Below are 27,272 nucleotides of genomic sequence, written 5' to 3'. Positions count from 1 at the left end.
CCTGGGCAGCATGGTGAAACCCCATCTCTACAAAAAATACAAAACTTACCTGAGCATGGTGGCACATGCTTGTAGTCCCAGCTACAGAGGTGGCTGAGGTGGATTGCTTGAGCCCAGTAGGTGGAGGTTGCAGTGAGCACTTTTTTGTAAGTGCTAAGAATTTAGAAGAAAAAGGTAAACTGTCTTGAAGCACAGGGGCCCGGAGGTGAGAAAGAGCACAAAGAAAGGGATGGGGCCAGCCAAGCTCCCACTGAAAAGAGCAGAGTCAACCTTGAACCCCAGTTCTCTGTCTCCCCGCAGGGGAAAAAGGCCTTTGAACGCATCAACAGCCTCACATTCAAAAAATCGCTGGATATGAAGGCACGTCTAGAGGAAGCCATTCTGGGCACCATCGGAGCTCGACAAGAAATGGTTCGGCGAAGTCGTGGTAAGAGGGTAACGTAGCCACATGTCCCCATCCCACCAGCTGCTCCCACCTTGTGTCAAGGGACCCCATGAAGGGGGCCATCCCTAGCTTACTTTCTGCCTCACATTTCCTGGAGAGAGGTCCACGCGTCATCACCGTACACGTGCGCCTGTGCGTCCCCATCTGTCACTCGTGTCTGCCCCTGTGCGTCCACCCGGCAGGCTTCTGCTCCACCCAGTGCCCTCACGGGTCAGCCCACCTGAATATCTTCATGCCTGTGCATTTCTCCTGATGTTCACGTGTGCCCTGTGTTTTTACGCATCTGTGATCATGCGCTCATGCGTCTCAGAGAGGAGCCCATTTGGGAATCCAGAGAACGTGCGCTGGCGGAAGAGCGTCACACACTGGAAGCAAACCTCAGACCGCGTGGACAAGTAGGTGTGGGCAGGAGGGAGTTTGCTGAGTTCAGAACAGTTCAGGCCGAGGCGGGAGGATTGCTTGAGTCCAGGAGTTCGAGACCAGCCTGGGCAACATAGTGAGACCCTGTCTCTACCAAAAATTTAAAAATTAGCCAGGCATGGTGGCATGTGCCTGTGGTCCCAGCCACTCATGAGACTGAGGTGGGAGGATGACTTGAGCCTGGGAGGTTGAGGCTGCAGTGAGCTGTGATCACACCGCTGCACTCCAGCCTGGGCATCCGAGCAAGACCCTGTCTCAGAAAACAAAAACAACAACAAAAAACAACAGCTTCCAGAGAGCCAGAGCCCCCTGGGTTGCCAGGGGGAGGAGGGAGCTCAGCCATGGAGTAGGATCTTGCCCTAAGTGGGGCCCCAAGACCTCCCTTCCCCTTCCAGGACCAAGGATGAAATGGAACATGAGGCCTTGGTGGAAGGGAACCTGGCAACCGAGGCAAGCCTAGTAGTTCTGGACACACTGGAGATCATCGTGCAGGTAGGGCTTGATCCAGCATCTGCTTTGCGCTCTGAGCCCAGCTGCAGTGCCTTGTGATCCCTGGCTCCATAATCCCTCTCCTTCCCTTTCCCTATCACCACACCTGGATTTCTGACCCCCTCCCCTCCAGACGGTGATGCTTTCAGAAGCCCGGGAGAGCGTCTTAGGGGCAGTGCTGAAGGTTGTGCTGTACAGCCTGGGCAGTGCCCAGAGTGCCCTCTTCTTGCAGCATGGCCTGGCCACCCAGAGGGCCCTTGTGTCCAAGGTAAGAACCACTCAACAACCATGATTCTTAGAAAAACAGTAGAAGCTCTAGGCTGGGCACAGTGGCTCATGCCCATAATCCCAGCACTTTGGGAGGCTGAGGTGGGAGGATCACTTGAGGCCAGGAGTTTGAGACCAGCCTGGCCAACATAGAGAGGCCCGTCTCTACAAAACATTTTAAAATTAGCTAGGACTAGGCATGGTGGCTCACACCTGTAATCCCAGCACTTTGGGAGGCTGAGGCAGGTAGATGATGTGAGCCTAGGAGTTCGAGACCAGCCTGGCCAACATAGAGAGGCCCGTCTCTACAAAACATTTTTAAATTAGCTAGGACTAGGCATGGTGGCTCACACCTGTAATCCCAGCACTTTGGGAGGCTGAGGCAGGAAGATGATGTGAGCCTAGGAGTTTGAGACCAGCCTGGGCAACATGGTGAGACCCTGTTTCTACAAAAAAATTAATTGAGTGTGGTGGCATGTGTCTGTGGTCCTAGCATCTCAGAAAGCTGAGGATCACTTGAGCCCGGGAGGTCAAGGCTACGTGAGCCGTGATCGTGCCACTGGACTCCAGCCTGGGCAACACAGTGAGAGCCTGTCTCAAAAAAAAAAAAATGCTAGCCAGGCAGGGTGGTACACACCTGAGATCCCAGCTACTAGGGAGCTACTGGGGAGGCTGAGGTAGGAGGATGGCTTGAGCCTGGGAGTTGTGAGCTGTGATCGCGCCACTGCACTCCAGCCTGGGAGACAAGAGTGAAATACTGTCTCAAAAAAAAGAAACAAAAAAAAGTAGCTCATTCATTGAGCACTTACCGTGTGCCCTGCAACTCCATGGAGCAGACTGCTTTGCCACAGTTTACAGTGGAAGGAAGGCAGGATCAGAGTGGCCAAGTCACTTACCCAGGGTCACACAGCACGGGGCTTAAACCCAGGTCTGACTCCGAACCCAGTGGTACTTGGCCAAAGAGGACAAAACACAAACCCCTACCCAAGCAGTCCTCATTTGGGCCAGTCCCCTTCTGAGCCAGAACCGGGAGGGGCTGGACAGTGTCTGTCTGGGTCCTTGTGGGCAGTTCCCGGAGCTGCTGTTTGAGGAGGACACGGAGCTGTGTGCTGACCTGTGCCTGAGGCTCCTACGACACTGTGGCAGCCGCATCAGCACCATCCGCACGCACGCCAGCGCCTCGCTGTACCTGCTCATGCGACAGAACTTCGAGATCGGCCACGTGAGTGGGGGCAAGGAGGCATGGTCCACACATGGCTCTGGTCAGGGTGGCCGGCGGGGTCTCAGTGCCATACAGGGAGTGAGGCGGGGGGAGGTAGTCACTGAGCATAATGGGCAGGAGGAGGGCTCAGAACGCAATTGGGGGTCAGATGCCCTGGCTCATTCCTGTAATCCCAGCACTTTCGGAGGCTGAGGTGAGAGGATCACTTGAAGGCCGGGAGTTTGAGGCTGCAGTGGGCCGTGATTGTGCCACCGCACTCCAGCCTGAGCAAGAGTGAGACCTTGTCTCAAAAAAAAAAAAAAAAAAGAGGCCAGGCATGGTGGCTCATGCCTGTAATCCCAACACTTTGGGAAGCTGAGGCAGGTGGATCATTTGAGGTCAGGAGTTCGAGACCAGCCTGGCCAACATGATGAAACCCCGTCTCTACTAAAAATACAAAAATTAGCTGGGCATGGTGGCAGACGCCTGTAATCCCAACTACTCGGAAGGCTGAGACATGAGAATCACTTGAACCTGGGAGGCAGAGGTTGCAGCAGTGAGCCAAGATTGCACCACTGCATTCTAGCCTACACGATACAGTGACACACTCAGTCTAAAAAAAAAAAGAAAAAAAGAAAAAAAGAAAAAACAACTGGGCATGGTGGCTCACACCTGTAATCCCAGCATTTTGGGAGGCCCAGGCAGGTGAATCACTTGAGGTCAGGAGTTCGAGACCAGCCTGGCCAACATAGTAAAACCCTGTCTCTACCAAAAATACAAAAATTAGCTGGGCATAGTGGCATATGCCTGCAGTCCCAGCTACTCAGGAGGCTGAGGCAGGAGAATCGCCTGAACTCGGGAGACGGAGGTTGCAGTGACCTGAGATCACACCACTGCACTCCAGCCTGGACAACAGAATGAGACTCCATCTCAAAAAAATTAAAAATAAAAAAAATAAATAAAGAATGCAAGGGCCATGTCGGCAGGTTGAGCAGACCCTGGTGTGGTGTCTGGGGTCTGAGACTCCTGGCTCCACTTTCCCTCCCTTCCCTGCAGAACTTTGCCCGTGTGAAGATGCAGGTCACCATGTCTCTCTCGTCCCTGGTGGGGACAACACAGAACTTCAGTGAAGAGTACCTGCGACGTTCACTCAAAACCATCCTCACCTATGCTGAGGAGGACGTGGGGCTGCGGGACAGCACCTTCGCGGAGCAGGTGACACCTGCTGGGTCCCCGCGCCGCCTTCCCTTCATATAATCCCTGACCCCACCACCTTGGCTCCCTTCACTTCCTAATGCCCTCATTGGCCTCTGGATGTTCCCGGCTCCAGGTCCAGGACCTGATGTTCAACCTGCACATGATCCTGACGGACACGGTGAAGATGAAGGAACACCAGGAGGACCCTGAGATGCTCATCGACCTCATGTACAGGTGAGGCGGGCCAGCCGGCACCTTCAGCCGCACCCACGCCCCAACAGGTGCAGGGAGAACAGGGATGAGAGTAGATGTCTGAGGAGGTGAGGAGGGAGCAGGGGAGCATACAGTCTCTAACAGAGGCAGATGAGGGGGACAAGTGAGGGGGACAGGTGGGCAGACAGGTGAGGGGGACAGGTGAGCAGAAATGAGGGCACAAGTAAGGAGAGAACAGGTAAGCAAACAGGTAAAGAGGATGCCAGAAGAATGTATTGATGAGGATGACAGATGAGAGCCAGGACAGGTGAGGGGGACAGGTGAGGGGCTCACAGGTGAAGGGAAATGAGATCCAGAGACTAGACCTGTTGAGGAGTGTAGGAGGGGTGGACGGTGATGGAGATGGGGAAGGTGGGGCATATGGGAGGGGCAGGTGGATAGACAGGTGAGATGGTGCACAAGGAAGGGGAAATAGTTCAGGTGACTCAAGTTTCCACAGGTAGAGTCAACTCATGAACTGAGGGTCAAGTGAGAAATGAAAAGGTGGGGCAGGGGGGTGAAGGGACAGACAGGTGAGGGGTTAGATAAGCGAAGAGACAGGTGAATAGAGGAAGCGGGGAGATGCCACACAGGTGAGCAGTCAAGGAGAGTAGGATGGATGGGTGAGGAGACAGGTAAGTGGGAAGACAGGAAGAGGGTTGGACAGGCAGGTGAGTAGGTGAAGAAATGGACAGGTGAGGACACAAGTGAGGGGATGGACATGTGAAGACATAGGTGACAGGATAGACAGGTGAGGGGATGGACAGGTCAGGAGGTAGAGAAGTCAGGAGGTGGACAGGCGAGGAGACAGGTGAAGGGATGGACAGGTGAGGGAGTTGACAGGTGAAGGGATGGACAGATGAGGGGATAGACAGGTGACAGGGTGGACATGTGAGGGGATAGGTGAGGGGATAGACAAGTGGGGGATAGGCAAGTGAAGGGATGGACAGGTGAGAGGGTGGACAGGTGAGGGACAGACAGGTGAGGGGATAAACAGGTGAGAGGGTGGACAGGTGATAGGGTGGACAGGTAAGGGGATGGGCAGGTGAAGTGACGGACAGGTGAGGGGATGGATAGGTGAGTGGGTGGACATGTGAGGGGATACACAGCTAGGACAGACAGGTGAGGGGTGGACAGGTGAGGGGATAGGCAAATGAGGAGATAGACAGGTAGGATAGACAGGTGAGGGGTGGACAGGCGAGGGGTGGGCAGGTGAGGGATGGACAGGTGAGGGGTGGGCAGGTGAGGGATGGACAGGTGAGGGGTGGGCAGGTGAGGGATGGACAGGTGAGGCGATAGACAGGTGAAGGGATAGAGAGGTGAGAGGGTGAACAGGTGAGGGGTGGACAGGTGAGAGGGTGGACAGGTGAAGGATGGACAGGTGAGGGGTGGACATGTGAGGCGATAGACAAGTGAAGGGATGGACAGGTGAGCGGGTGGACAGGTGAGGGGAGAGACAAGTGAAGGGATGGACAGGTGAGGAGTGGACAGGTGAGGTGATAGACAACTGAAGAGATGGACAGGTGAAGGATGGGCAGGTGAGAGGATGGATAGGTGAGGGGATGGACAGGTGAGGGGGTGGACAGGTGAGGAGATAGACAGGTGAGTAGGGTACTGGTAAGGAGACTGACTGGTCAGTGGGAGACAGCAGGACAAGTAAGGAGAAAGATGACTAAAGGAATATGTAAGGGAGGCAGGGGAGGAGACAGGTGAAGACAGATGACTGGCCAGCAGGTGAGAAAACAGACGAAAGGGAAGACAGGTGAGGGATGGCCAGGTGACGGAATGAGTGAGGCGATGGGGTACAGGTGAGGAGATGGGCTGGTCCTTGGGGCAGATATGGGGGTAACCAGTGAAGGGGGTGGACAAGTGGGAGGCAGGTGGGGAGGACCAGGTGAGTCCCCTCCTCACATCCCCCCTCACCTGGACTCCAGAATTGCCCGGGGCTACCAGGGCTCGCCAGACCTGCGGCTGACCTGGCTGCAGAACATGGCCGGGAAGCACGCGGAGCTGGGCAACCATGCCGAGGCCGCCCAGTGCATGGTGCATGCAGCCGCCCTCGTGGCTGAGTACCTCGCCCTGCTTGAGGACCACCGCCACCTGCCCGTGGGCTGTGTTTCCTTCCAGGTGAGAGGCCAGGGGGCGGCAGGCGGTGGGCAGCACTTGTGCAGTGGGGACGAGGGTTTGATGCCATCTCTTCTGCCCCAGAACATCTCATCCAACGTGCTAGAGGAGTCCGCCATCTCCGACGACATCCTGTCCCCCGACGAGGAGGGCTTCTGCTCCGGGAAGCACTTCACTGAGCTGGGGCTGGTGGGGTTGCTGGAACAGGCAGCCGGCTACTTCACCATGGTGAGGCCTTGGGGACTGGGTGCAGGAGAGGGGGCTCGAGCCAGGGAGGCGCCATCACATCTGCTTCCTAGACCCTTCCAGCAGGGGATTTAGAAAGAAGGAGAACTGGCCAGGCGCGGTGGCTCACATCTGTAATCCCAGCACTTTAGGAGGCTGAGGCAGGTAGATCATGAGGCCAGGAGTCCGAGACCAGCCTGGCCAGCATGGTGAAACCCTGTCTCTACTAAAAATACAAAATTAGCCAGGCGTGGTGGCACGCAGCTGTAATCCCAGCAACTCGGGAGGCTGAGACAGGAGAATCACTTGACCCAGGGAGGCAGAGGTTGCAGTGAGCCGGGATTGCGCCATTGCACTCCAGCCTGGGCGACAGAGTGAGACTGTCTCAAAAAAAAAAAAAAAAAGCAAGAAGGAGAATTGGGTTTCTCAGAGGCCCTGTAACTTGCCTATGTCTCCATGAGACCCTTGATGCAGGCTTGATATAGCAAACCTTCCATACGCTGGAGATGCTTTCAATTTTCCTTTGTTTTCTTTTTTCCTTTCTTGTTTTTTTATTTGTTTGTTTTTGACAGAGTCTTGCTCTTTTGCCCAGGCTGGTGTACAGTGGTGCGATGATAGCTCACTGCGCCTCGAACTCCTGAGCTCAAGCAATCCTCCCACCTCAGCCTCCCAAGTAGGTGGGGCTGCAGGCATGTGCCACCATGCCCGGCCAATTTTTAAATTATTATATATATTTTTTCTTTGTGATATTTTGTGAGACAAGGCCTCCATTCTGTCACACAGGCTGGAGTGCAGTGGCGTGATCATAGCTGCCTACAACCTGGGCCTCCAGGGCGGCTCAGGTGATTCTCCCACCCTGGCCTCCTGAGTAACTGGACTATAGGCACACATCACTAGACTAATTTTTTGTATTTTTTTGTAGAGATGGGGTTTTGCCATGTTTCCCAGGCTGGTCTTGAACTCCTGAGCTCAAGTGATCTGCCTGCCTCAACCTCCCAAAGTCATGGGATTACAGGTGTGTGCCACTACACCCTGCCAATTTTTAATTTTTTTATAGAGAGGGAGTCTTACTATGTTGCTCAGGCTGGTCTCAAACTTCTGGCCTCACTCAGTCCTTCCACCTAATCCCAGCACTTTGGGAGGCTGAGGCAGGAGCCTCCCGCCTGTAATCCGCCTGTAATCCCAGCACTTTGGGAGGCTGAGGCAGGAGGCTCACTTGAGGCCAGGAGTTTGAGACCAGCCTGGGCAACACGGCAAAACCCTGTCTCTACATACAAGAAACTAGCTGGGTGTGGTGGCACGCACCTGTAGTCCCAGCTACTCAGGAAGCTTGAAGCGGGAGAATCACTGGAGCCCAGGAGGTTGGAGCTGCAATGAGTTATAATCGTGCCGCTGTACTCCAATCTACGTGACAGAGTGAAACCGACATGTCTCAAAAAATAAATAAAATAAAGACAGGATATTCACATGCATCTTCAAGTTGGAGAAGCTCCAGCTTAAAGCAAATCCCAGACTGGGCGCAGTGGCTGACTCCTGTAATCCCAGCACTTTGGGAGGCCGAGGCGGGTGAATCACCTGAGGTCAGGAGTTCAAGACCAGCCTGGCCAACATGGGGAAACCCCATGTCTACTAAAAATACAAAAATTACCATCCTGGCTAACACGGTGAAACCCCGTCTCTACTAAGAAATACAAAAAATAGCCGGGCGAGGTGGCAGCGCCTGTAGTCCCAGCTACTCGGGAGGCTGAGGCCGGAGAATGGCGTGAACCCGGGAGGCGGAGCTTGCAGTGAGCTGAGATCCGGCCACTGCACTCCAGCCTGGGCTACAGAGCGAGACTCCGTCTCAAAAAAAAAAAAAAAAATACAAAAATTAGCCGGGCGTGGTGGCAGGCATCTGTAATCCCAGCTACTTGGGAGGCTGAGGCATGAGACTCGCTTGAACCCAGGAGGCGGAGGTTGCAGTGAGCTGAGATCATGCCACTGCACTCCAGCCTGAGGGACAGAGCAAGGCTCTGTCTCCAAAAAAAAAAAAAGCAAATCCCAGGTATTTTCCCACCACTCCCACAAGTACCCGTTGTGCAACCCTTCCTGATAAAGACCCTTTTACAAAACTCGTATCCCACGTGGCCAAGTTAATGGTCATCCTTTAATGTCATTGATGTCATTTCATTGCACTCTATATTTAGATGTCCCAGATCATCTCTGATGTATCTTTTTTGAGGTTACTTGGTTTGAATCAGAATCCAATAAGGGCCCACAATGGCTGTGGCTGATCTGTATCCTAAGTCTCTTTTTCTTTTTTTTTCTTTTTTTTTTTTGCGACAGGGTCTTACTCTCTCACCCAGGTTGCAGTGTGCAGCCTGGCTCACTGCAGCCTCAATGTCCTGGGCTCAGGTGATCCTCCCACCTCAGCCTCCCAAGTAGCTGGGACTATAAGTGCGCACCACCACACCCAGCTAATTTTTTTTTCTTTGTTAATTTTTTTTTTTTTTTTTTTTTTTTTTTTTTGTGAGACAGAGTCTCACTCTGTCGCCCAGGCTGGAGTGCAGTGGCCAGATCTCAGCTTACTGCAAGCTCCGCCTCCCGGGTTTATGCCATTCTCCTGCCTCAGCCTCCCGAGTAGCTGGGACTACAGGCGCCCGCGACCTCGCCTGGCTAGTTTTGTGTATTTTTTGTAGAGACGGGGTTTCACCGGGTTAGCCAGGATGGTCTCGATCTCCTGACCTCATGATCCGCCCGTCTCGGCCTCCCAAAGTGCTGGGATTACAGGCTTGAGCCACCGTGCCTGCCAATTTTTTTTCTTTTTTTAAAGAGATGGGGTCTTGCTATGTTGCCCAGGCTGGGCTTGAACTCCGGGACTCATGCAACCCTCTCGCCTCGGCCTCCCAAAGTACTGGGATTACAGGCATGAGCCAGCATGCCTGGCAACTGATTTTCCACTGTTGAAAAGGGGTTTTCTTCTCTAGTTTGCTTGTTTGTATGAGGGCAGGTGGTAGCTTCTACATTTGACTTGCAGGAGCCCTGGGGCCTTTGCTCCGCGTGTTTTTCTGGTTTGTGTGGGGCTGGCTGTGTCCATGTGATGTCACTTTACCTGTTTCTCAGTTCCTCACATTTTGGGGAACTGGCATTTACATCTGAGAGCTCAGCGAGATTCAAGGTCACATTTGAAGTCAGGTGTTCCAGTGAGATTTCTTCTGTGGTGCTGGCCCTCTAGTGACACTAGTGACATTGTTTTCTTTTCTTTTTTTTTTTTTTTGAGACAGAGTCTCGCTGTGTCGCTCAGGCTGCAGTGCAGTGGCACTATCTCAGCTCACTGCAAACTCTACCTCCCGGGTTCACGCCATTCTCCTGCCTCAGCCTCCTGAGTAGCTGGGACTACAGGTACCCGCCGCCACGCCTGGCTAATTTTTTGTATTTTTATTAGAGATGGGGTTTCACCGTGTTAGCCAGGATGGTCTCGATCTCCTGACCTCGTGGTCTGCCTGCCTCAGCCTCCCAAAGTGCTGGGATTACAGGCGTGAGCCACTGCGTCCGGCCAACATTGTTTTCATTATTGTCACTCTGCTGGATTCTTGGAGACAAAGTCCTCAGAGGAAGGGCCGAATGCGGTGGCTCACGCTTGTGATCCCAGCACTTTGGGAGGCCGAGGAGGGCAGATCACTTGAGGTCGGGAGTTCAAGACCAGCTTGGGCAACATGGAGAAACCCCATCTCTACAAAAAAAAAAAAAAATACAAAAAAATTAGCTGGGCATGGGCTCAGTGGCTCATGCCTGTTATCCCAGCACTTTGGGAGGCCAAGGTGGGCAGATCACGAGGTCAGGAGTTTGAGACCAGCCTGGCCAACATAGTGAAACCTCGTCTCTACTAAAAATACAAGTATTAGCCGGGCATGGTGGCGGGCACTTGTAGTCCTAGCTACTCAGGAGGCTAAGGCAGAAGAATCGCTTAAACCCGGGAGACAGAGGTTGCAGTGAGCCAACATCACGCCATTGCACTACAGCCTGGGTGACAGAGCAAGACTCTTGTCTCAAAAAAATAAAAATGAGCCAGGCATGGTAGCAGGCGCCTGTAGTTCCAGTGACTAGGTAGGATGAGGCAGGAGAATTGCTTGAACCCAGGAGGCAGAGGTTGCAGCGAGCTGAGATCATACCGCTGCACTCCAGCCTGGGCAACAAACCAAGACTCCATCTAAAAACAAAACAAAACAAAAAAACAAACACGGGTGGGGGTTAGCGGAGGGATAGCATTAGAAGAAATACTTAGTGTAGGGCCCGGCACGGTGGCTCAAGCCTGTAATCCCAGCACTTTGGGAGGCCGAGATGGGCGGATCACGAGGTCAGGAGATCGAGACCATCCTGGCTAACACGGTGAAACCTCGTCTCTACTAAGAAATACAAAAAATAGCCGGGCGAGGTGGCAGCGTCTGTAGTCCCAGCTACTCGGGAGGCTGAGGCCGGAGAATGGCGTGAACCCGGGAGGCGGAGCTTGCAGTGAGCTGAGATCCGGCCACTGCACTCCAGCCTGGGCTACAGAGCGAGACTCCGTCTCAAAAAAAAAAAAAAAAAAAAATACTTAGTGTAGGTGACGGGCTGATGGGTGCAGCAACCACCGAGGCACGTGTATACCTACGTAACAAAACTGCACGTTCTGCACATGTACCCTAGAACTTCATTAATGTCACTTTGCTGGATTCTTGGAGACGAAGTCCTCAGAGGAAGGGCCGAATGCGGTGGCTCACACATGTCAGAACCAGTATAATAATTAAAAAAAGATTAAAATAATAATAATAAAAGATTTAAAACACACACACACACACAAAGGCCTCAGGGGAAGAAACCAGGGGGTGGACACAGGCCTTCTGACAGTCAGCAAACCTCACAGGGTGCCTTTTTTGAGCCAGGCTTGATGCCAGCACCCGCTGGGGGTGAGGGGCATATTACCACACGCCAGGAGGCAGTTGGGCATGGAGGTCACGGGCACAGGGCCAGATGGGCTTGTGTTCGGGTCTTGGCCCTGGGGATTGCCTCCATATCTCTGAAACTCACTTTCCTCTTTGAGGAATAGGGGAAAAAAAAACTGCTTCTCCCATCAATGAAGGAACACAGATGGGTGAAGTGCAGATGTACATGGTACCTGTGCCATAGAATATTCTTTTTTTTTTTTTTTTTTTTGAGACGGAGTCTGGCTCTGTCGCCCGGGCTGGAGTGCAGTGGCCGGATCTCAGCTCACTGCAAGCTCCGCCTCCCGGGTTCCCGCCATTCTCCTGCCTCAGCCTCCCGAGTAGCTGGGACCACAGGCGCCCGCCACCTCGCCCGGCTAGTTTTTTGTATTTTTAGTAGAGACGGGGTTTCACCGTATTAGCCAGGATGGTCTCGATCTCCTGACCTCGTGATCCGCCCGTCTCGGCCTCCCAAAGTGCTGGGATTACAGGCTTGAGCCACCGCGCCTGGCCTAGAATATTCTTGTTAAAAGTGGTGAAGGGCTGGGGGAGTGGTGGCTCACACCTGTAATCCCAGCTAATTGAGAGGCCAAGGCAGGAGGATCACTTGAGCCCATGAGTTCAAGACCAACCGGGGCAATATAGTGAGACCCTGACTCTACAAAAACTAAAATAAAATTAGCTGGGCATGGTGGCATGTGCCTGTAGTTCTAGCTATGTGGGAGGCTAGGGTGGGAAGATCTCTTGAGCCCAGGAGTTGGAGGCTGCAGTGAGCTGTGATTGTACCACTACACTCCAGCCTGGGCGATAGAGTGAGACCCTATCTCAAAAAAACAAAACAGATAAGTAGCGGTGAAGACCATGGAGCCCTCTGTGGGAGCTGAGTGGAAAGGCTCAATCCCTATCTGGGATGGGGCTGGTCAGGGCGGGCTTCCTGGAGGAGGTGATGGAGGGTGGGTAGGATGGAGCACAGAGGATCACAAGGGAGATGGGTAGACAGGAGCACAGTGGAGAGGGGAAGACAGTTTGGGGAATCCTGACCCCACCTCACTCTCAGGGTGGACTCTACGAGGCGGTGAATGAGGTCTACAAGAACCTCATCCCCATCCTGGAAGCCCACCGTGACTACAAGAAGTTGGCCGCGGTGCATGGCAAACTGCAGGAGGCCTTCACCAAGATCATGCACCAGGTGGGCCCAGGACCCCCTCCCCAGACCCCACCCTCAGCCCCACTCCTCATCCCCAGGGATCTGCTGACCTTGACCCTTCTCTCCCGACAGAGTTCCGGCTGGGAGGTGAGTCAGCCTCAGTGGACAGCCACCTGCCTCTGGGACCCCCGTGATGACTGGCCAGCAGCCATCAGTGAACACCAGGGGGCGCCAGAGGAGCATGGCCGCTGGCCATTGGGGCTGGGGCTGTGGCCACAAGGCACCCACCCCATCACTTCCCTCCCTTCCCTAAAAATGCACCACCCCCCCGCCCCAGATCTCGAGGGCAGCTTGTGACTCACCCAGCTGGGAGCTCTCCAGAGACACCCCTCCCTCTGCCAGGGCCAGCTTGGTCACTGCAGGGGGGTGGCAGGGTGGCGCTGACTCCCTCATGGTGTCTTTCTCATCTCTCCCCATCTGTCACATGGCTCTCCCTATCCTGGTATCTCTCTCTTAGTCTCTGTCTCTCCCTGCGTCTCCAGCTTCCAGCCTCCCCCAGGCTCTCCTCTGCTCCTCGTTTCTGGTTAATGTGTCCCCCCGCTCCAGCAGCACCCCCCCCAATCCCGCTTCTTCTCTGCTTAGGTCTATTTTTAGGCATCTCCTAGTTTGGGGAGAATGTTCTGGCCAAAGATGGCAGAAACCCAGAGCCCAGGCAGGCAGGCCGGGTGGGAGCTGGGTGGGGAGGGCAGGTCCTCTTCGCCTCCACCCATCTCCCATCTCTGATCTCTCTCCCCACGGAATGATTCTCACGGGGCAGTGTTAACCAGGACCCTGGGGGTTGAGGGAACTCTGACCTCTGACCACTCCCATGACATTGTCTCTCTGTCCCCCACACCTCTGACCCCACCATGTCTGCCCCACCCTTCCCGGATCGGCCTTGGTAAGTGAACATCCAGCCATTCCACTTCCTTTCCAGTCATGGGGTGGTGGTTTTGGGGTGGTAGGGAGGGGGTTCCTTCTTCCAAACTTAGGGCCGGGGACAGGAGCAGGGGAATGCCATGGAACAAGGGAACCAGGGCCTCTGTCCTAGAGTGAGAGACAGCCATCCCTTCCCTCAGCCATCCAAGCACTTATTGGGCACCTACTGTATACCCATTCTTGCGGGCATCGGGGCACGGGAAGGAGAATGCCCTAGAACAAAGGAGTCAGAGCCTCTGTCCTAGAGAGGCAGCCATCCTTCTCCTCAGCCATCCAAGCATTTATTGGGTACCTGCTATATACCCTGTCCCATGGGCATTAGGGACACACCTGTGAACAATACAGCCCCAGTCCTAACTTCATATTGCAATCCATGCCCCGATGTTCTCAGGACCCCCTGCCTGTGCCCACGCCTGGATGTTCTCGTGGTCCTCACACTCCCATCCTGATATTCGAGACCCCTATCTCTGGGGCAGGCAGACCTCCAGCAGGGGCCTCCCGGACAACCACACCCTTTTTCACAGCTCCAGCGCGTGTTCGGGACGTATTTCCGCGTGGGCTTCTACGGCGCCCGCTTTGGCGACCTGGATGAGCAGGAGTTTGTGTACAAGGAGCCATCGATCACGAAGCTGGCAGAGATCTCACACCGGCTGGAGGCATGTCCTTGTGGTGGGGGGTGGAACGGGGCATGGGGCTGCCTTGGGGCTGGAGTAGGGGCTGTCCCTGGGTGGCCCCGAGTCAGCCCTGTGTCTCCAGGAGTTCTACACGGAGAGATTTGGCGACGACGTGGTTGAGATTATCAAAGACTCTAACCCTGTGGACAAGTCCAAGCTTGACGCACAGAAGGTGGGTCCCCCGACCATTTCCCCAAAATCCTAGATCCACAGAGACGCCAAGTCCTGTTTCCTGGGGACCCTCAAATCCTCTTTCTCTGGGAAACCCCAAATCACATTTCACTGGGGGACCCCAAAACCTGTTCCTCAGGGGATTCCCAAACATCCGGACATAGGAAGACCTGGAAGTGACAAAGTCCCCAGATCCAGGGATGCCCAGATCCCCTCTCTCCAGGCACAGGGCCTGGGCTGTGCGTGCCGGGGCTGTGGGACCCTCCTCACACCTGACCCTGTGCCCAGGCCTACATCCAGATCACGTATGTGGAACCGTACTTTGACACCTACGAGCTCAAGGACCGGGTGACCTACTTTGACCGCAACTATGGGCTTCGCACATTCCTGTTCTGCACGCCCTTCACGCCGGATGGACGCGCACACGGGGAGCTGCCCGAGCAACACAAGCGTAAGACGCTGCTCAGCACCGACCACGCCTTCCCCTACATCAAGACTCGCATCCGTGTGTGCCACAGGGAGGAGGTGGGTGAGGACCCTGGGCCTGGAGGGGTGGGGAGGTGAGGGGACAACAGACCCTGGGAGGGGAGGGGAGGGGAGGGGAGGGAAGACACAGGGACCCAGACCCAAGGTGGCCCATGGATCTCAGACACAGAGAGGGGTGGCACAGGGACCCTAGACCAGATCCCCAGGGAGGAGAGGGGAGGAGACCAGACCCAGGGAGACCTGGGAGACAAGATACAGGGACCCCAGACCCAGCGTGGCCCAGAGATTCCAGACCCAGAAAGAAGAGGCAGAGGGAGCCCAGATCTAGGAAGGACCAGGGAGGAGAGGTGTGGCCCAGGAAGAGACCCAGGTACCCCAGAACTGGGCGGAGAAGATAGAGAGACCCTGAATTCCAATCTCTAAACTGAAACCTCTACCTCCAGACCCAGGAGGACCCAGGGATTCTAGACTCACAAAGGGGAGGCACAGGGACTCCAAATCTAAGAAGGCCCAGGGAGGAGACGCCCAGGGATCCCAGACCCAGAGAGGAGACGTGTGGACACGCTAGACCCAGAAATTGGCTCATGTACCCCAGAACCAGGTTGGGGACCCCAAACTCCAACTTCCAGTCTCAAACCTCTACCTCCAGACCCAAGGAAGTCTGGAGACCCCAGATGTAAAGCCACTAAACCCCAGGGCACCAGACGCAGCAGACCCAAGGCTGGACCCCCCCAGAGTCAGACCCAGGAAGGACCCCAGATTCTGGTCATTGCCTGGGTTCTTGGACCCCTCTTGCTCCCAGCGGGGTCTGAGCTGCCCCCGACTGGCTTCGATCAGGACCTCCTCAGGCCCCAGTGAGTGCACACCCCTCCCCTCACCCCATAGACGGTGCTGACGCCGGTGGAGGTGGCTATCGAGGACATGCAGAAGAAAACACGGGAGCTGGCCTTTGCCACCGAGCAGGACCCACCAGATGCTAAGATGCTACAGATGGTGCTTCAGGGCTCCGTGGGGCCCACCGTGAATCAGGCACGGCTGGTGGAAGGGGGATGCAGGCCGCATGGGGGACTCCAGGTGCCATGCAGGCTGGCTCACCAGTCCCTCTCACCCCACAGGGTCCCCTGGAGGTGGCCCAAGTGTTTTTAGCAGAGATCCCGGAAGACCCCAAGCTCTTCCGGCATCACAACAAACTGCGGCTCTGCTTCAAGGACTTCTGCAAGAAGTAGGCGCAAAACCCCGCAGGAGGGGGCTCGTGCCTGCCTAACCTGCATAGACCTGCTCTCTGCCCACCTGATCTCCGCATGGCTTCCCATTAAGTCCACTCTCCCAACCTGACCTCCTATTGCGGGTCTTTCCGCAGGCCTGGCCCCGCCTTACGGATGCCCCCACCCCTAGTCTTGCTTTCAGTCCCGTGTGCGAGTCTCTTAGCATCTCCCACCCTCTGGCCCTCAGATGTGAGGATGCGCTGCGGAAAAATAAGGCCCTGATTGGGCCGGACCAGAAGGAGTACCACCGCGAGCTAGAGCGCAACTACTGCCGCCTGCGGGAGGCTCTGCAGCCCCTGCTTACCCAGCGCCTGCCCCAGCTGCTGGCACCCACCCCACCTGGCCTCAGGTGCCTGAACTGGTACCCCCATCCTAGAGACTAGAGAGGGGATGCAGAGGCAGACCAGGACAGATACAGGATGGGGGCTGTTGTACACGTACACAGCAACATGTTTCCTGGTAGCTTGGACTTTGTTTGACTTTGTTTTGTTTCTGGTTTTTTTTTTGAGAGAGTCTCCCTCTGTTGCCCAGGCTGGAGTGCAGTGATACAATCTTAGCTCACTGCAACCTCCACCTCCCAGATTCAAGCAATTCTCCTGCCTCAGCCTCCTTAAGTAGCTGGGATTACAGGCATCCGCCACCACACCTGGCTAATTTTTTGTATTTTTAGTAGAGACAGAGTTTCACCATGTTGACCAGGCTGGTCTCGAACTCCTGACCTCAGGTGATCCACCCGCTTTGCCCTCCTAAAGTGCTGGGATTATAGCATGAGCTGCTTCAACTTTGCATAAGCATCTGAATAAGTCATCCAGAGGTACAAAGGCAGGGCAGGCTCTGAGCCGTCATTTCCCAGATACATGAATTCATCTTTCTGAGCCTCAGTTTCTACATCTGTAAAATGAGGATGATTCATACCTTCCGTGGTGGACTACAAGAGAGAATCTGAGAATCCCACAGCAGGATCAGGACAGGAGAGACCCCAGAAGGATCCTCGAAGGAAGAGGAAGAGGATGAGGATGTGGGCTGGGAGGTCTATGGAGTTGGGGGCCCCACGGCCATGCTGACCCACCCTCATTCTTTTCCCAGGAACTCCTTGAACAGAGCAAGTTTTCGAAAGGCAGACCTCTGAGCCCACAAGGACCAAAGCTGCACCTAGAAGAACCAGCAGCCGGCCCTCAGCTATCTGTGCTGCGAGGGGAGTCTCCCCTGGTGCCCACTGGGCTATGGGGTGACCACATTGTACTCGGTGCTGGGCCCTTTGCCCCTGTGTCCCCATCTGTATGCACTGATGCTTCCTCCCTTTTTTAATTTAAAATGGTTTTTATAAGCAACCTGTGCCATGTGGTGCAGTCACCAGGGGCTGGGTCACATGCTCATGACATGCTCACAGTCCACTGCCCCACATCCACACATCCCTGCATCATCAGTGGAGACACCAAGAACGTACTGGGTGCCAGGGACATCATGGTGACAACAGACACAAATTCCTGCCCTTGTGGAGCTGACGTTCTAGCGGGGAAGGCAACACACAAATAATGTCACATGCCTACCGGGAATAATAATACCTGGTTCTTGTTTCTTTGTTTTTAACAGACAGGCTCTCTCTCAGTCCCCCAGGCTGGAATGCAGTGTCACAATCATAGCTCACTGCAGCCTCAAACTCCGGGGCTCAAGCCTCCTGAGTAGCAGGGATCATAGGCACATGCCACTATGCCTGGCTTTTCTTTTTCTTTTTCATATGGAGTTTCGCTCTGTCACCCAGGCTGCAGTGCAGTGGCGCAATCTCGGTTCACAGCAACCTCCACCTCCCAGATTCAAGTTATTCTCCTACCTCAGCCTCCCGAGTAGCTGGGATTATATATGTGCACCACCATGCTCGGATAGTTTTTGTATTTTTAATAGAGACGGGGTTTCACCATGTTGGCCAGGCTGGTCTTGAACTCCTGACCTCAGGTGATCCACCCGCCTCAGCCTCCCTAAGTGCTGGGATTACAGGTGTGAGCCATTTCTCGGCCCCAGGTGGTTTCTTTTTATTTTGTTTTTTGCAGACATGGGGCCTTGTCACATTGCCAAAGCTGGTCTCCAACTCCTTGGCTCAAATAATCCGCCCACCTTGCCCTCCCAAAGTGCTGCAGTTACAGGCATGAGCCACTGCGCCTGGCCTAATTTTTTTTCACTTAAAAATTTTTCTTGTAGAGACAGGGTCTTGCTATGTTGCCCAGGCTGGTCTGGAACTCCTGAGCTCAAGCAGTCCTCCTGCCTCGGCCTCCCTAAGTGCTGAGATTACAGGTGTGAGCCACCTCACCGGCCTAATAATATTTATTAAGCCCTTGCTGAGTGGCTGGCTGTGTACTAAAGGGCTCCTAGAAAGATCTCTGCAAAAGTAGGACACTCCATTTATGAGACTTTTTAACCCGAGGGACCTCCTTCCTAATGGTTAGGCCCCTTCCCAATGGTTAGTGAATCTTCTCAACACTCCTATCAGGTAGCTAACATGATCATCTCCATTTTACAGATGGGCAAACTGAGGCACAGAGCAGCAAGTTTGGTGGGTCTGGGATGGGAGTCCAGGTCTGGCTGGCTCCGGCGCCCAGGCCTGTGCAGCCTCCCCTCTCGCGCGGCGGTCACGCCACCGTGTGCCAGGCTTGCGCTGGGCCGCGTCCAGCCCTGGGCCGCCTGGGGGAGGGGTGACCTCCCGCCGCCGCGCCCCCCCGCGCGCCCTCCCCTAGCTGGGCCCCGGCCAGCTCCACCCCCTCCTGCCGCCGAGCCGTTCCGCCCCCCGCAGCGGCCCAGGGACAGCCGGCGGTGGGGGGAGGCCGGCGGGGGGGGACCCTGCTTTGGGGACTTAAGGAGGGAGGAAGGACGAGGCCGGACAGCCCGGCGCGCACACACACACCTGCTGTCCAGGTGAGATCCAGTCTCCAACTAGCGTCTCTGCATCCCCACCCCCCCACCGCGGCCTGGGCGCCCTCGCGGCGGGAGGGGGCGGGGCCGACTGGAGGGGCGGGGCCAGCAGGAGGGGGCGTAGTGCGGGCGGAGCCACCTCCGAGGGCCGGGCGCCCAGGCGGCGGCGCGCGCGAGGACGCTCGGGCGGCGGGACGCAGGGAAGGCAGCGGCCGGAGCGCGCAAGGCGAGTGGGACCCGGGGCTGGGTAGGGGTTCAAGTCCGGTTCGGGGATCGAGTGTGCACCGCCCCCCCACCTACTACCCTACCCCCCGCCTCCAACCCCGGGACACGACTTCGCTGGTCTCAACGAGCCGCTGCCTCCAACTCCACCTTCTATGCCCAAACTTTCCAGACTTGTACTGTCTCTGCCCCCGCGTCCCTGCTCCCTCCCCGTCTATGACCCCATACCCTCATCGATTCCTCCCAGTACCCCCATCGATTCCTCGTGCCCTGCCCGTCTCCCCTGTCCTGGCTCCCCTCTGCCCCCTCTCCCCTGTCTGTGTCCCCCTTTCTGCCTCTGCTCCCCGCCCGGCTCTGCCCCCTTCCCGCACTGTCCCCCCTCACCCTCCTCCGCGGCCATGCCCCAGGCGGCGGGAAGGCGGCCGGGCGTCCGGCCGGGCTGGGCCTGGGCTTGGCGGCTGGGCCGGCGTGGGGAGCGGCAGCTGTTTGCCATTAGCCGGGGATCCACAGGCCCCGCCCCCTCCCTGCACGGGGCGGGGTCCTTCTCGCCGCCCCCCAACCCCCCGAGTTTAGGGCGGAAAGACCCCCCGCGCGCCCGCCACCTCCAAGATGTGCAGGCCGGTCTTGGGTGGTGGGTTGGGGAGACCCGCGCCCCTTCCCTGAACTCCCTACCTGTCCCCTCTTGTAGGCTCCAGTCTCTCCATCTGTGTCTTATCCTGTCACCCCTTCCCCACTCCCCAGGGGTCCCATAGCGAGAGAAGGGTTTCAGCCACAGACATCCATCTCCCCCACCACACCCCCTCATCTCCTTTCTCTTCCCCTTACTCGGGAGTCGCTGGTCCTGATCGAGGGCGGTCAGATGACTGAGGACCCTCAGACCTCAGTCTTCATATCTGGGAAACGGATAGAGATATCTGGTGTGGAGTCTGGGGGTGGTGACTTGGTGGGCATTGGCGGGATCCACCAGCCTTAGGTTCACGTTCAGGCCCAGCTACTTCCCCGTGGCCCCAAGGATCCTAGGCAAGCCACTGTACCTTTCTGTGCCCTCTGCATCCCCTGTCTGTGAAACGGGATAACTGCCCATCTCTTGGAATTGTCACAACAATTAAAAGAGTTGATGTTAGGCTGGGTGCGGTAGCTCATGCCTGTAATCCCAGCACTTTGGGAGGCTGAGGTGGGTGGATCATCTGAGGTCAGGAGTTCGAGACCAGCCTGACCAACATGGAGAAACCCCATCTCTACCAAAAATACAAAATTAGCCAGATATGGTGGCACATGCCTGTAATCCCAGCTACTCAGGAGGCTGAGGCAGGAGAATTGCTTGAACCTGGGAGCTGGAGGTTGTGGTGAGCCAATATCATGCCATTGCACTCCAGCCTGGGCAACAAGAGCAAAACTCCGTCTCAGGAAGAAAAAAAAAAAAGAGTTGGTGTTATTATTACTGTTACTATACTATTTGCCTGGCAGCACCCTCACTCCCCTGACCCCCTCTCCCCCTGACTATTCCAATCCTGCTCTAATCCCACTTGCTCCCTGTATCTCCATCTCTCTTTGGTGGCCAGAAAATATTTTCAATCAACTTCCTGTTGCTCAGGGGCGAGTCTCCAGGCAAATGGAAAACCAAATTTCCTGCAATTGGTGACCATGTGTTCCAGGTGTTGAAAGACAGAGAAGCGAAGACAGAAACGTGGAAAGACAGAGAGAAAGACACGGAGAGAGACGTAGAAGGACAGAGACGTGGAGAGAGACACAGAGAGACAGAGACGTGGAGAGACACAGAGAGACCTGGAGAGAGACAAAGCAAGACAGGACAGGAGAACAAGGACAAGCTCAGGTGCCCCGGAGCCCCAGCCCTGCCTTCATGCCCAGCAGGTGCCCTACCTGGCCCATCCTCCCAAGGTACCTGCTGCCCCCGCACTCAAAGGCCAGAAAGGATTCACTGATGGCGGGATGGGCTGGGGCCTCTGCAGCATGATGGCTGGAGGTCAGATAACAGAAAGGACCGGCCAAGTTCAGACGGGTTATACTGGGGACAAAAGAGCCCTGGCCAGCCTCCGGGGCTGAGGGGGGTTTAGTGAGAGGCTCTGATTGTCCCTCCCTTTTGCAGCCTCCAGGCGCCCCGTCTTACTTCCTCCCCTCCACCCCCAGGACTTCCTGGGCCTCCACCCGGCCCTTTATCCCTACTGCGCCCCTAAGCCCGGACGCATCCTAGGCAGGCAGGAAGTTCTGTGTAGCCCAGCAGTGAAACTGTTTATTTTTAGAGAAAATTGTTTCCATAAAGGGGAAAGGCTTCACTCCTAGCTGCCTCCCCAACTTTCCCTACCCCTTCCCCCCTACCTAGTCCAGGCCTGACCCAGCTGTCAGCTTTGGGGTCACTGGGTGTCCCCTTCGCCATGCTTTGCTTCTCTTTGTTCCCCTCCATCTCTGTCTCCTCAGATCCTTGCAGGAAGATGAGGTTCCCGTCTTCCCCAACCCCTTAGCGCCTCAACCCCCATCCTTCCCTGTGGCCAGCTCCAGGCCTGGGCTGAGGGGAGGGGATGCAGGAAGGGTGGGGCCTGTTGGGCTTGGGGCCCCCCAGCCCCAGAGCTATGTGGAGGCCGGGCTGTGGGAACAGCTGGAGCCTGTCCAGGGGCTGGACAGATGTTCATGCAGGCAGTGAGGTTTGGTTTCTTTGTTCCAGACCTGCGGTGCGGGGGGAGCCCTTCCGCAGCCGGGCCGGGTGTGCGTCTATGAGTGGGTCCCAGACCTGGGTGGGGGGTTGGGTGAGCCAGAAGTGGAGGGGACTGGCCCCATCTCCTTCCCTCCCCCTACAGACTCCTAACTCCCGGTGCCATGGTTCCCTTTCCCCAGGTAAGCCTCAGTCAGTGCTGCAGGCAGTCTGACTCGCAGTCCCTCAAGTGACTTCCAAGGAGCATCTGTAGACAAGAAGATGGCCCAGGTCCTGCACGTGCCTGCCCCCTTCCCAGGTCAGGGGACTCAGGGAAGAGGGCCCTGCCCTGGGGAGCTTCAGTTCTGGAGGCCTGAGGGGCCGGGGACTCTGCCCTGGGGACTTTGAGGGTGGGACGCAGCCCAACGATTAGAGGTCTGAGGGAGGAGGCAGAGTCCTGCCCCGGGTGTCTGATGGGGAGGCACAGCCCTGCGCTGGGAGGGTCTGAGAGCAGACGCGGTTGAGTACCAGGTGGGCTCCCATCTCTTGGGCAAATAAACCCCAACTCTCCCCAGGCATCAGTCTTCACCCTGAGTATGGGGACAAGAGGATTCAAAGGTCCTGGTGTTTCTCCCACCCCCAGGGACCCCTGGCCCGGCCTCCCCGCCTGCCTTCCCTGCCAAGGACCCCGACCCACCCTACTCTGTGGAGACCCCCTATGGCTATCGCCTGGACCTGGACTTCCTCAAGTATGTGGACGACATCGAGAAGGGCCACACGCTGCGACGCGTGGCGGTGCAGCGCCGCCCCCGCCTGAGCTCGCTGCCCCGTGGCCCTGGCTCCTGGTGGACGTCCACTGAGTCGCTGTGCTCCAATGCCAGTGGGGACAGCCGCCACTCAGCCTATTCCTACTGCGGCCGTGGCTTCTATCCTCAGTATGGTGCTCTGGAGACCCGCGGTGGCTTCAATCCGCGGGTGGAACGCACACTGCTAGACGCCCGTCGCCGTCTCGAGGACCAGGCGGCCACACCCGCCGGCCTGGGCTCCCTGACCCCCAGTGCGGCCGGCTCGACGGCCTCCCTGGTGGGTGTGGGGTTGCCACCCCCGACACCACGGAGTTCGGGACTGTCCACGCCGGTGCCTCCCAGTGCTGGGCACCTGGCCCACGTGCGAGAGCAGATGGCGGGTGCCCTGCGGAAGCTACGGCAGCTGGAGGAGCAGGTGAAGCTGATCCCCGTGCTCCAGGTGAAGCTCTCAGTGCTCCAGGAGGAAAAGCGGCAGCTCACAGTGCAACTTAAGAGCCAGAAGTTCCTGGGCCACCCCACAGCGGGCCGGGGCCGCAGCGAGCTCTGCCTGGACCTCCCCGATCCCCCAGAGGACCCAGTGGCACTTGAGACCCGGAGTGTGGGCACCTGGGTCCGAGAACGGGACTTGGGCATGCCTGATGGGGAGGCTGCTCTCACTGCCAAGGTCGCTGTGCTGGAGACCCAGCTCAAGAAGGCACTGCAGGAGCTGCAGGCAGCTCAGGCCCGGCAGGCCGACCCCCAGCCCCAGGCCTGGCCACCGCCAGATAGCCCGGTTCGCGTGGATACCGTCCGGGTGGTAGAAGGGCCACGGGAGGTGGAGGTGGTGGCCAGCACAGCCGCTGGCACCCCTGCACAGCGGGCCCAGAGCCTGGAGCCTTATGGGGCAGGGCTGAGGGCCCTGGCAATGCCTGGTGGGCCTGAGAGCCCACCTGTGTTCCGCAGCCAGGAGGTGGTGGAGACGATGTGCCCAGTGCCTGCTGCGGCTACCAGCAACGTCCATATGGTGAAGAAGATTAGCATCACAGAGCGCAGCTGTGATGGAACGGCAGGTAAGCGGTCTCAGGCGGGGAGAATGGCTGGGGGTGGGGGGGCCCTCTTTCTTCCCATGGCTCATCCTGGACCCTCAGAATGCCAGGATCCAGACGGGGTGCTGTGGCACATGCCTGTAATCCCAGCACTTTGGGAGGCCGAGGCAGGCCTCTTGAGGTCAGGAGTTCAAGACCAGCCTGGCCAACGTGGTGAAACCTCATCTCTACTAAAAATACAAAAATTAGCCAGGTGTGGTGGCACGCACCTGAAACCTCAGCTACTCAGGAGGCTGAGGCAGGAGAATTGCTTGAACCAGGGAAGCAGAGGTTGCAGTGCCTGTAGACCCAGCTACTTGGGAGGCTAAGGCGGGAGGATTACTTGAGCCTAGGAGTCACGGCTGCAATGAGCCGTGATTGCACAACTGCACTCCGGCTTGGGCAACAGAGCGAGACTCTATCTCTTAATAACAACAACAGCAAGATATTTGTGCACCTGGATCCAGCCATGCCTGAAGCTGTCATCAGTTACATAACAACACATTTCCTTTTCACTGCTTAAACTGGTCCAAGATTGATTCCTGCCACTTACTGAATAAACAGGGAGGATTTCTGCCTGGTAAACCAACAGCCTTGGGGAACTTTCCCCCAAATACCTCCCGCTTTCTGGATACTGACAAAGTGGCAGTCACCTAATTTCTCTGCATGGTTGTTACAGCCCTGAGGTTGGCTGCACAATTCTTCTCCTTTTGTGGATGACAAGACAGAGACTCTCTAAGAGTTGGAGTGATGTGTCTGGTGGAAGAAAATTAACGAGTGCCGTGTTAATTTTTTTTTTTTTTTTTTTGAGACGGCGTCTCGCTGTGTCTCCCAGGCTGGAGTGCAGTGGCGTGATCTCGGCTCACTGCAAGCTCCGCCTCCGGGGTTCACGCCATTCTCCCGCATCAGCCTCCCAAGTAGCTGAGACTACAGGCGCCCGCCACCACGCCCGGCTAGTTTTTTGTATTTTTAGTAGAGACGGGGTTTCACCATGTTAGCCAGGATAGTCTCGATCTCCTGACCTCGTGATCCACCCGCCTCGGCCTCCCAAAGTGCTGGGATTACAGGCTTGAGCCACTGCGCCCGGCCAATTTTTTTAAATTTTTTGTAGAGACAAAACCTCATTATATTGCCCAGGCTGGTCTCAAACTTCTGGGCTCAAGTGATCCTCCTGTCTTGGCCTCCCAGAGTGCAGGGATTACAAGCATGAGCCACCACGCTGGCCTCAGTGCTCAGGTATCATCAGGAATCTAACTTGATGCCTTTCATTTTTTGTTTACCCTGGGAGCTTCTCTTTCAGGCAGGCAAGGGAAGGTGACCTCACTGCTCCAGGCATCTGTCTGTTCCGTTTAGTGGAGAGGGAGCTCCTTAGTCCAAAGAGCACCAGTAAAAATCCCAGAGGGGGCCCTCATTGGCTGGCCTGGGTCATGTGCCCATTGCTGAGCCAATCACAGTGCGGTGTCCCTGTCTGCCTAGCCATGGACACTGGGGGTAGGGGAGCCCCACCCAAGCCCTTTGGCCTTTGAGGAAGGAAGGGGGTGCTTCCCAGAGGAAGTACTGAGTCCTGATGCCAGGAAAGGGGATGCCGGCTGTGCAGAATGTCAGCTGCTGGGTTGTCCTGAGGTCCCTGGGAGAAGCCACCCATATGATTCATAATAATGACAGCTGGGCCGGGCACGGTGGCTCATGCCTGTAATCCCACACTTTGGGAGGCCGAGGCAGGCGGATGGCTTGAGGCCAGGAGTTCAAGACCAGCCTGGCCAACACAGTAAAACCCTGTCTCTACTAAAAATAACAAAAATCAGCCAGGCGTGGTGGCACACACCTGTAGTCCCTGCTACTCCAGAGGCTGAGGCAGGAGAATCGCTTGAACCTGGGAGGCGGAGGTTGCAGTGAGCCAAGATCACACCACTGCACTCCAGCCTGGGCAACAGAGTGCAACTGTATCTCAAAATAATTAATAATAATAATGACAGCTGGCCAGGCACGGTGGCTCATGCCTGTAATCCCAGCACTTTGGGAGGCAGAGGTAGGCAGATCACTTGAGGCCAGGAGTTCAAGACCACCCTGGCCAACATAGTGAAACCCTGTCTCTACTAAAAATACAAAAATTAGCCAGGCATGTTGGCGGGTGCCTGTAATCCCAGCTACTTCGGAGACTGAAGCACAAGAAATGCTTGAACCTGGGAGCCGGAGGTTGCAGTGAGCTGAGATCATGCCACTGCACTCCAGCCTGGGCAACAGAGTGAAACTGTGTCTCAAAAATAATAATAATGATAATGACAGCTGTTCTTCTTGAAACATGGTCAGGGAGGCTCTGCCAGATGGGTTCAAACTCATGCGGTGTGATACTGGGTAAGCAACATCACCTCTCTATCCCTAAACATCCCTATCTGTGAAGTGGCATGATAATGCTCTCCGTCTTAGAGAGGTGGAGAATTTATGAATTAATGCACATGGTTAAGTACTGGTTGCTGCTTCTGCTGATAATGTTCTGGTCAACCCTGTTTATACCTGGGGAAACTGAGGCTTGAGGAGATTCATTTGTCCTGTGTGACACAGCCAGGAAGTGGCTCAACTGAGCCAGTATCTAAACCCAGGACATCAAGCCTATTATCCTAGCACTTTGGGAGGCTGAGGTGGGTGGATCACCTGAGCTCAGGGGTTCAAGACCAGCCTGGCCAATATAGTGAAACCCCGTCACTACCAAAAATACAAAAATAAGCCGGGCATGGTGGCACACGCCTGTAGTCCTAGCTACTCGGGAGGTTAAGGGAGGAGAATTGCTTGAACCTAGGAGGCGGAGGTTGCAGTGAGCCAACATCGCGCCACTGCACTCCAGCCTGGATGACAGTGAGACTCCATCTCAAAAAACAGAAAAAGAAAAAAAGTAAAAATAAATAAACCCAGGACAGCTTGAATCTGCCGCAGAGCTCGAAGGTAGGGCCCAAGTTCTCATCCCAGCCTCGAATGTCAGGTGGCCAGAGCCCCTACCAACAGACCAGAGGGCACAGGCTGGAGGGCACGGACCCAGCTGTGTTTTCTCGCCGGCCCGTGTTGTTCCTGGCCAGCTCTGGACACCACCCGCCTGTTCTATGTCTATCCCAAACACCCAACCCTGAGGTTCTGGCCCCCTGCCAGAGGCTCCGCCTGGCTCAGCCTCGGAATCTCTTGAGAGGCAACCACCATTCCAGACGTGCCTCCCAGAGCAGCTGGGAGGCCTTCTGCCTGCAGGACAAACAGACAGAGCGATGTCCACCTTCTTTGCATGCAAGCTGCTGCCCTGAAAGTTCTGCCTGGAGTCTCATTTTATTCCCTTTTGCTGCAGGTAGCCCCAGTCTCTGCCTT

The 27,272-nt window shown here is 56.0% G+C and overlaps 2 protein-coding genes across 33 annotated transcripts in view; both read left to right on the top strand.

Annotated features, from left to right (window-relative positions):
• Positions 1–17,612, top strand: part of DOCK6 (dedicator of cytokinesis 6) — a 62,953-nt gene extending 45,341 nt beyond the window's left edge. For 10 of the 16 annotated variants that reach the window (XM_045379038.3, XM_045379035.3, XM_045379033.3 and 7 more), the window contains 18 exons: positions 301–427; positions 756–840; positions 1,261–1,357; positions 1,488–1,622; positions 2,691–2,843; positions 3,879–4,037; positions 4,153–4,253; positions 6,206–6,398; positions 6,480–6,623; positions 12,618–12,749; positions 12,840–12,854; positions 14,210–14,341; positions 14,442–14,531; positions 14,819–15,055; positions 15,902–16,045; positions 16,132–16,238; positions 16,469–16,630; positions 17,368–17,612. In XM_045379038.3, the coding sequence (XP_045234973.2) occupies positions 301–427; positions 756–840; positions 1,261–1,357; positions 1,488–1,622; positions 2,691–2,843; positions 3,879–4,037; positions 4,153–4,253; positions 6,206–6,398; positions 6,480–6,623; positions 12,618–12,749; positions 12,840–12,854; positions 14,210–14,341; positions 14,442–14,531; positions 14,819–15,055; positions 15,902–16,045; positions 16,132–16,238; positions 16,469–16,630; positions 17,368–17,410 (2,256 nt within the window). In that variant the 3' untranslated portion in view covers positions 17,411–17,612. Of the gene's footprint in view, positions 1–300; positions 428–755; positions 841–1,260; positions 1,358–1,487; positions 1,623–2,690; positions 2,844–3,878; positions 4,038–4,152; positions 4,254–6,205; positions 6,399–6,479; positions 6,624–12,617; positions 12,750–12,839; positions 12,855–14,209; positions 14,342–14,441; positions 14,532–14,818; positions 15,056–15,459; positions 15,618–15,901; positions 16,046–16,131; positions 16,239–16,468; positions 16,631–17,367 lie in introns of all 16 variants that reach the window. The other 6 variants (XM_045379040.3, XM_045379034.3, XM_045379032.3 and 3 more) reach the window with 2 other exon arrangements.
• Positions 17,613–19,034: 1,422 nt separating this feature from the next.
• KANK2 (KN motif and ankyrin repeat domains 2) overlaps positions 19,035–27,272 on the top strand; it is a 37,576-nt gene continuing 29,338 nt past the window's right edge. For 2 of the 17 annotated variants that reach the window (XM_074025925.1, XM_074025923.1), the window contains exons 1-4: positions 19,035–19,188; positions 21,063–21,241; positions 22,258–22,373; positions 22,698–23,909. In XM_074025925.1, the coding sequence (XP_073882026.1) occupies positions 22,337–22,373; positions 22,698–23,909 (1,249 nt within the window). In that variant the 5' untranslated portion in view covers positions 19,035–19,188; positions 21,063–21,241; positions 22,258–22,336. Of the gene's footprint in view, positions 19,189–19,350; positions 19,412–21,062; positions 21,307–22,257; positions 22,374–22,697; positions 23,910–27,272 lie in introns of those variants that run through there. The other 15 variants (XM_045381292.2, XM_074025922.1, XM_005588006.4 and 12 more) reach the window with 8 other exon arrangements.

This window comes from Macaca fascicularis, chromosome 19 (genome assembly GCF_037993035.2).
Source record: "Macaca fascicularis isolate 582-1 chromosome 19, T2T-MFA8v1.1".
NCBI classification, from domain to species: Eukaryota; Metazoa; Chordata; class Mammalia; order Primates; family Cercopithecidae; genus Macaca; species Macaca fascicularis.
The sequence above is the reverse complement of the archived record's forward strand: the minus strand, read 5'-3'. Positions and strand labels throughout refer to the sequence as shown.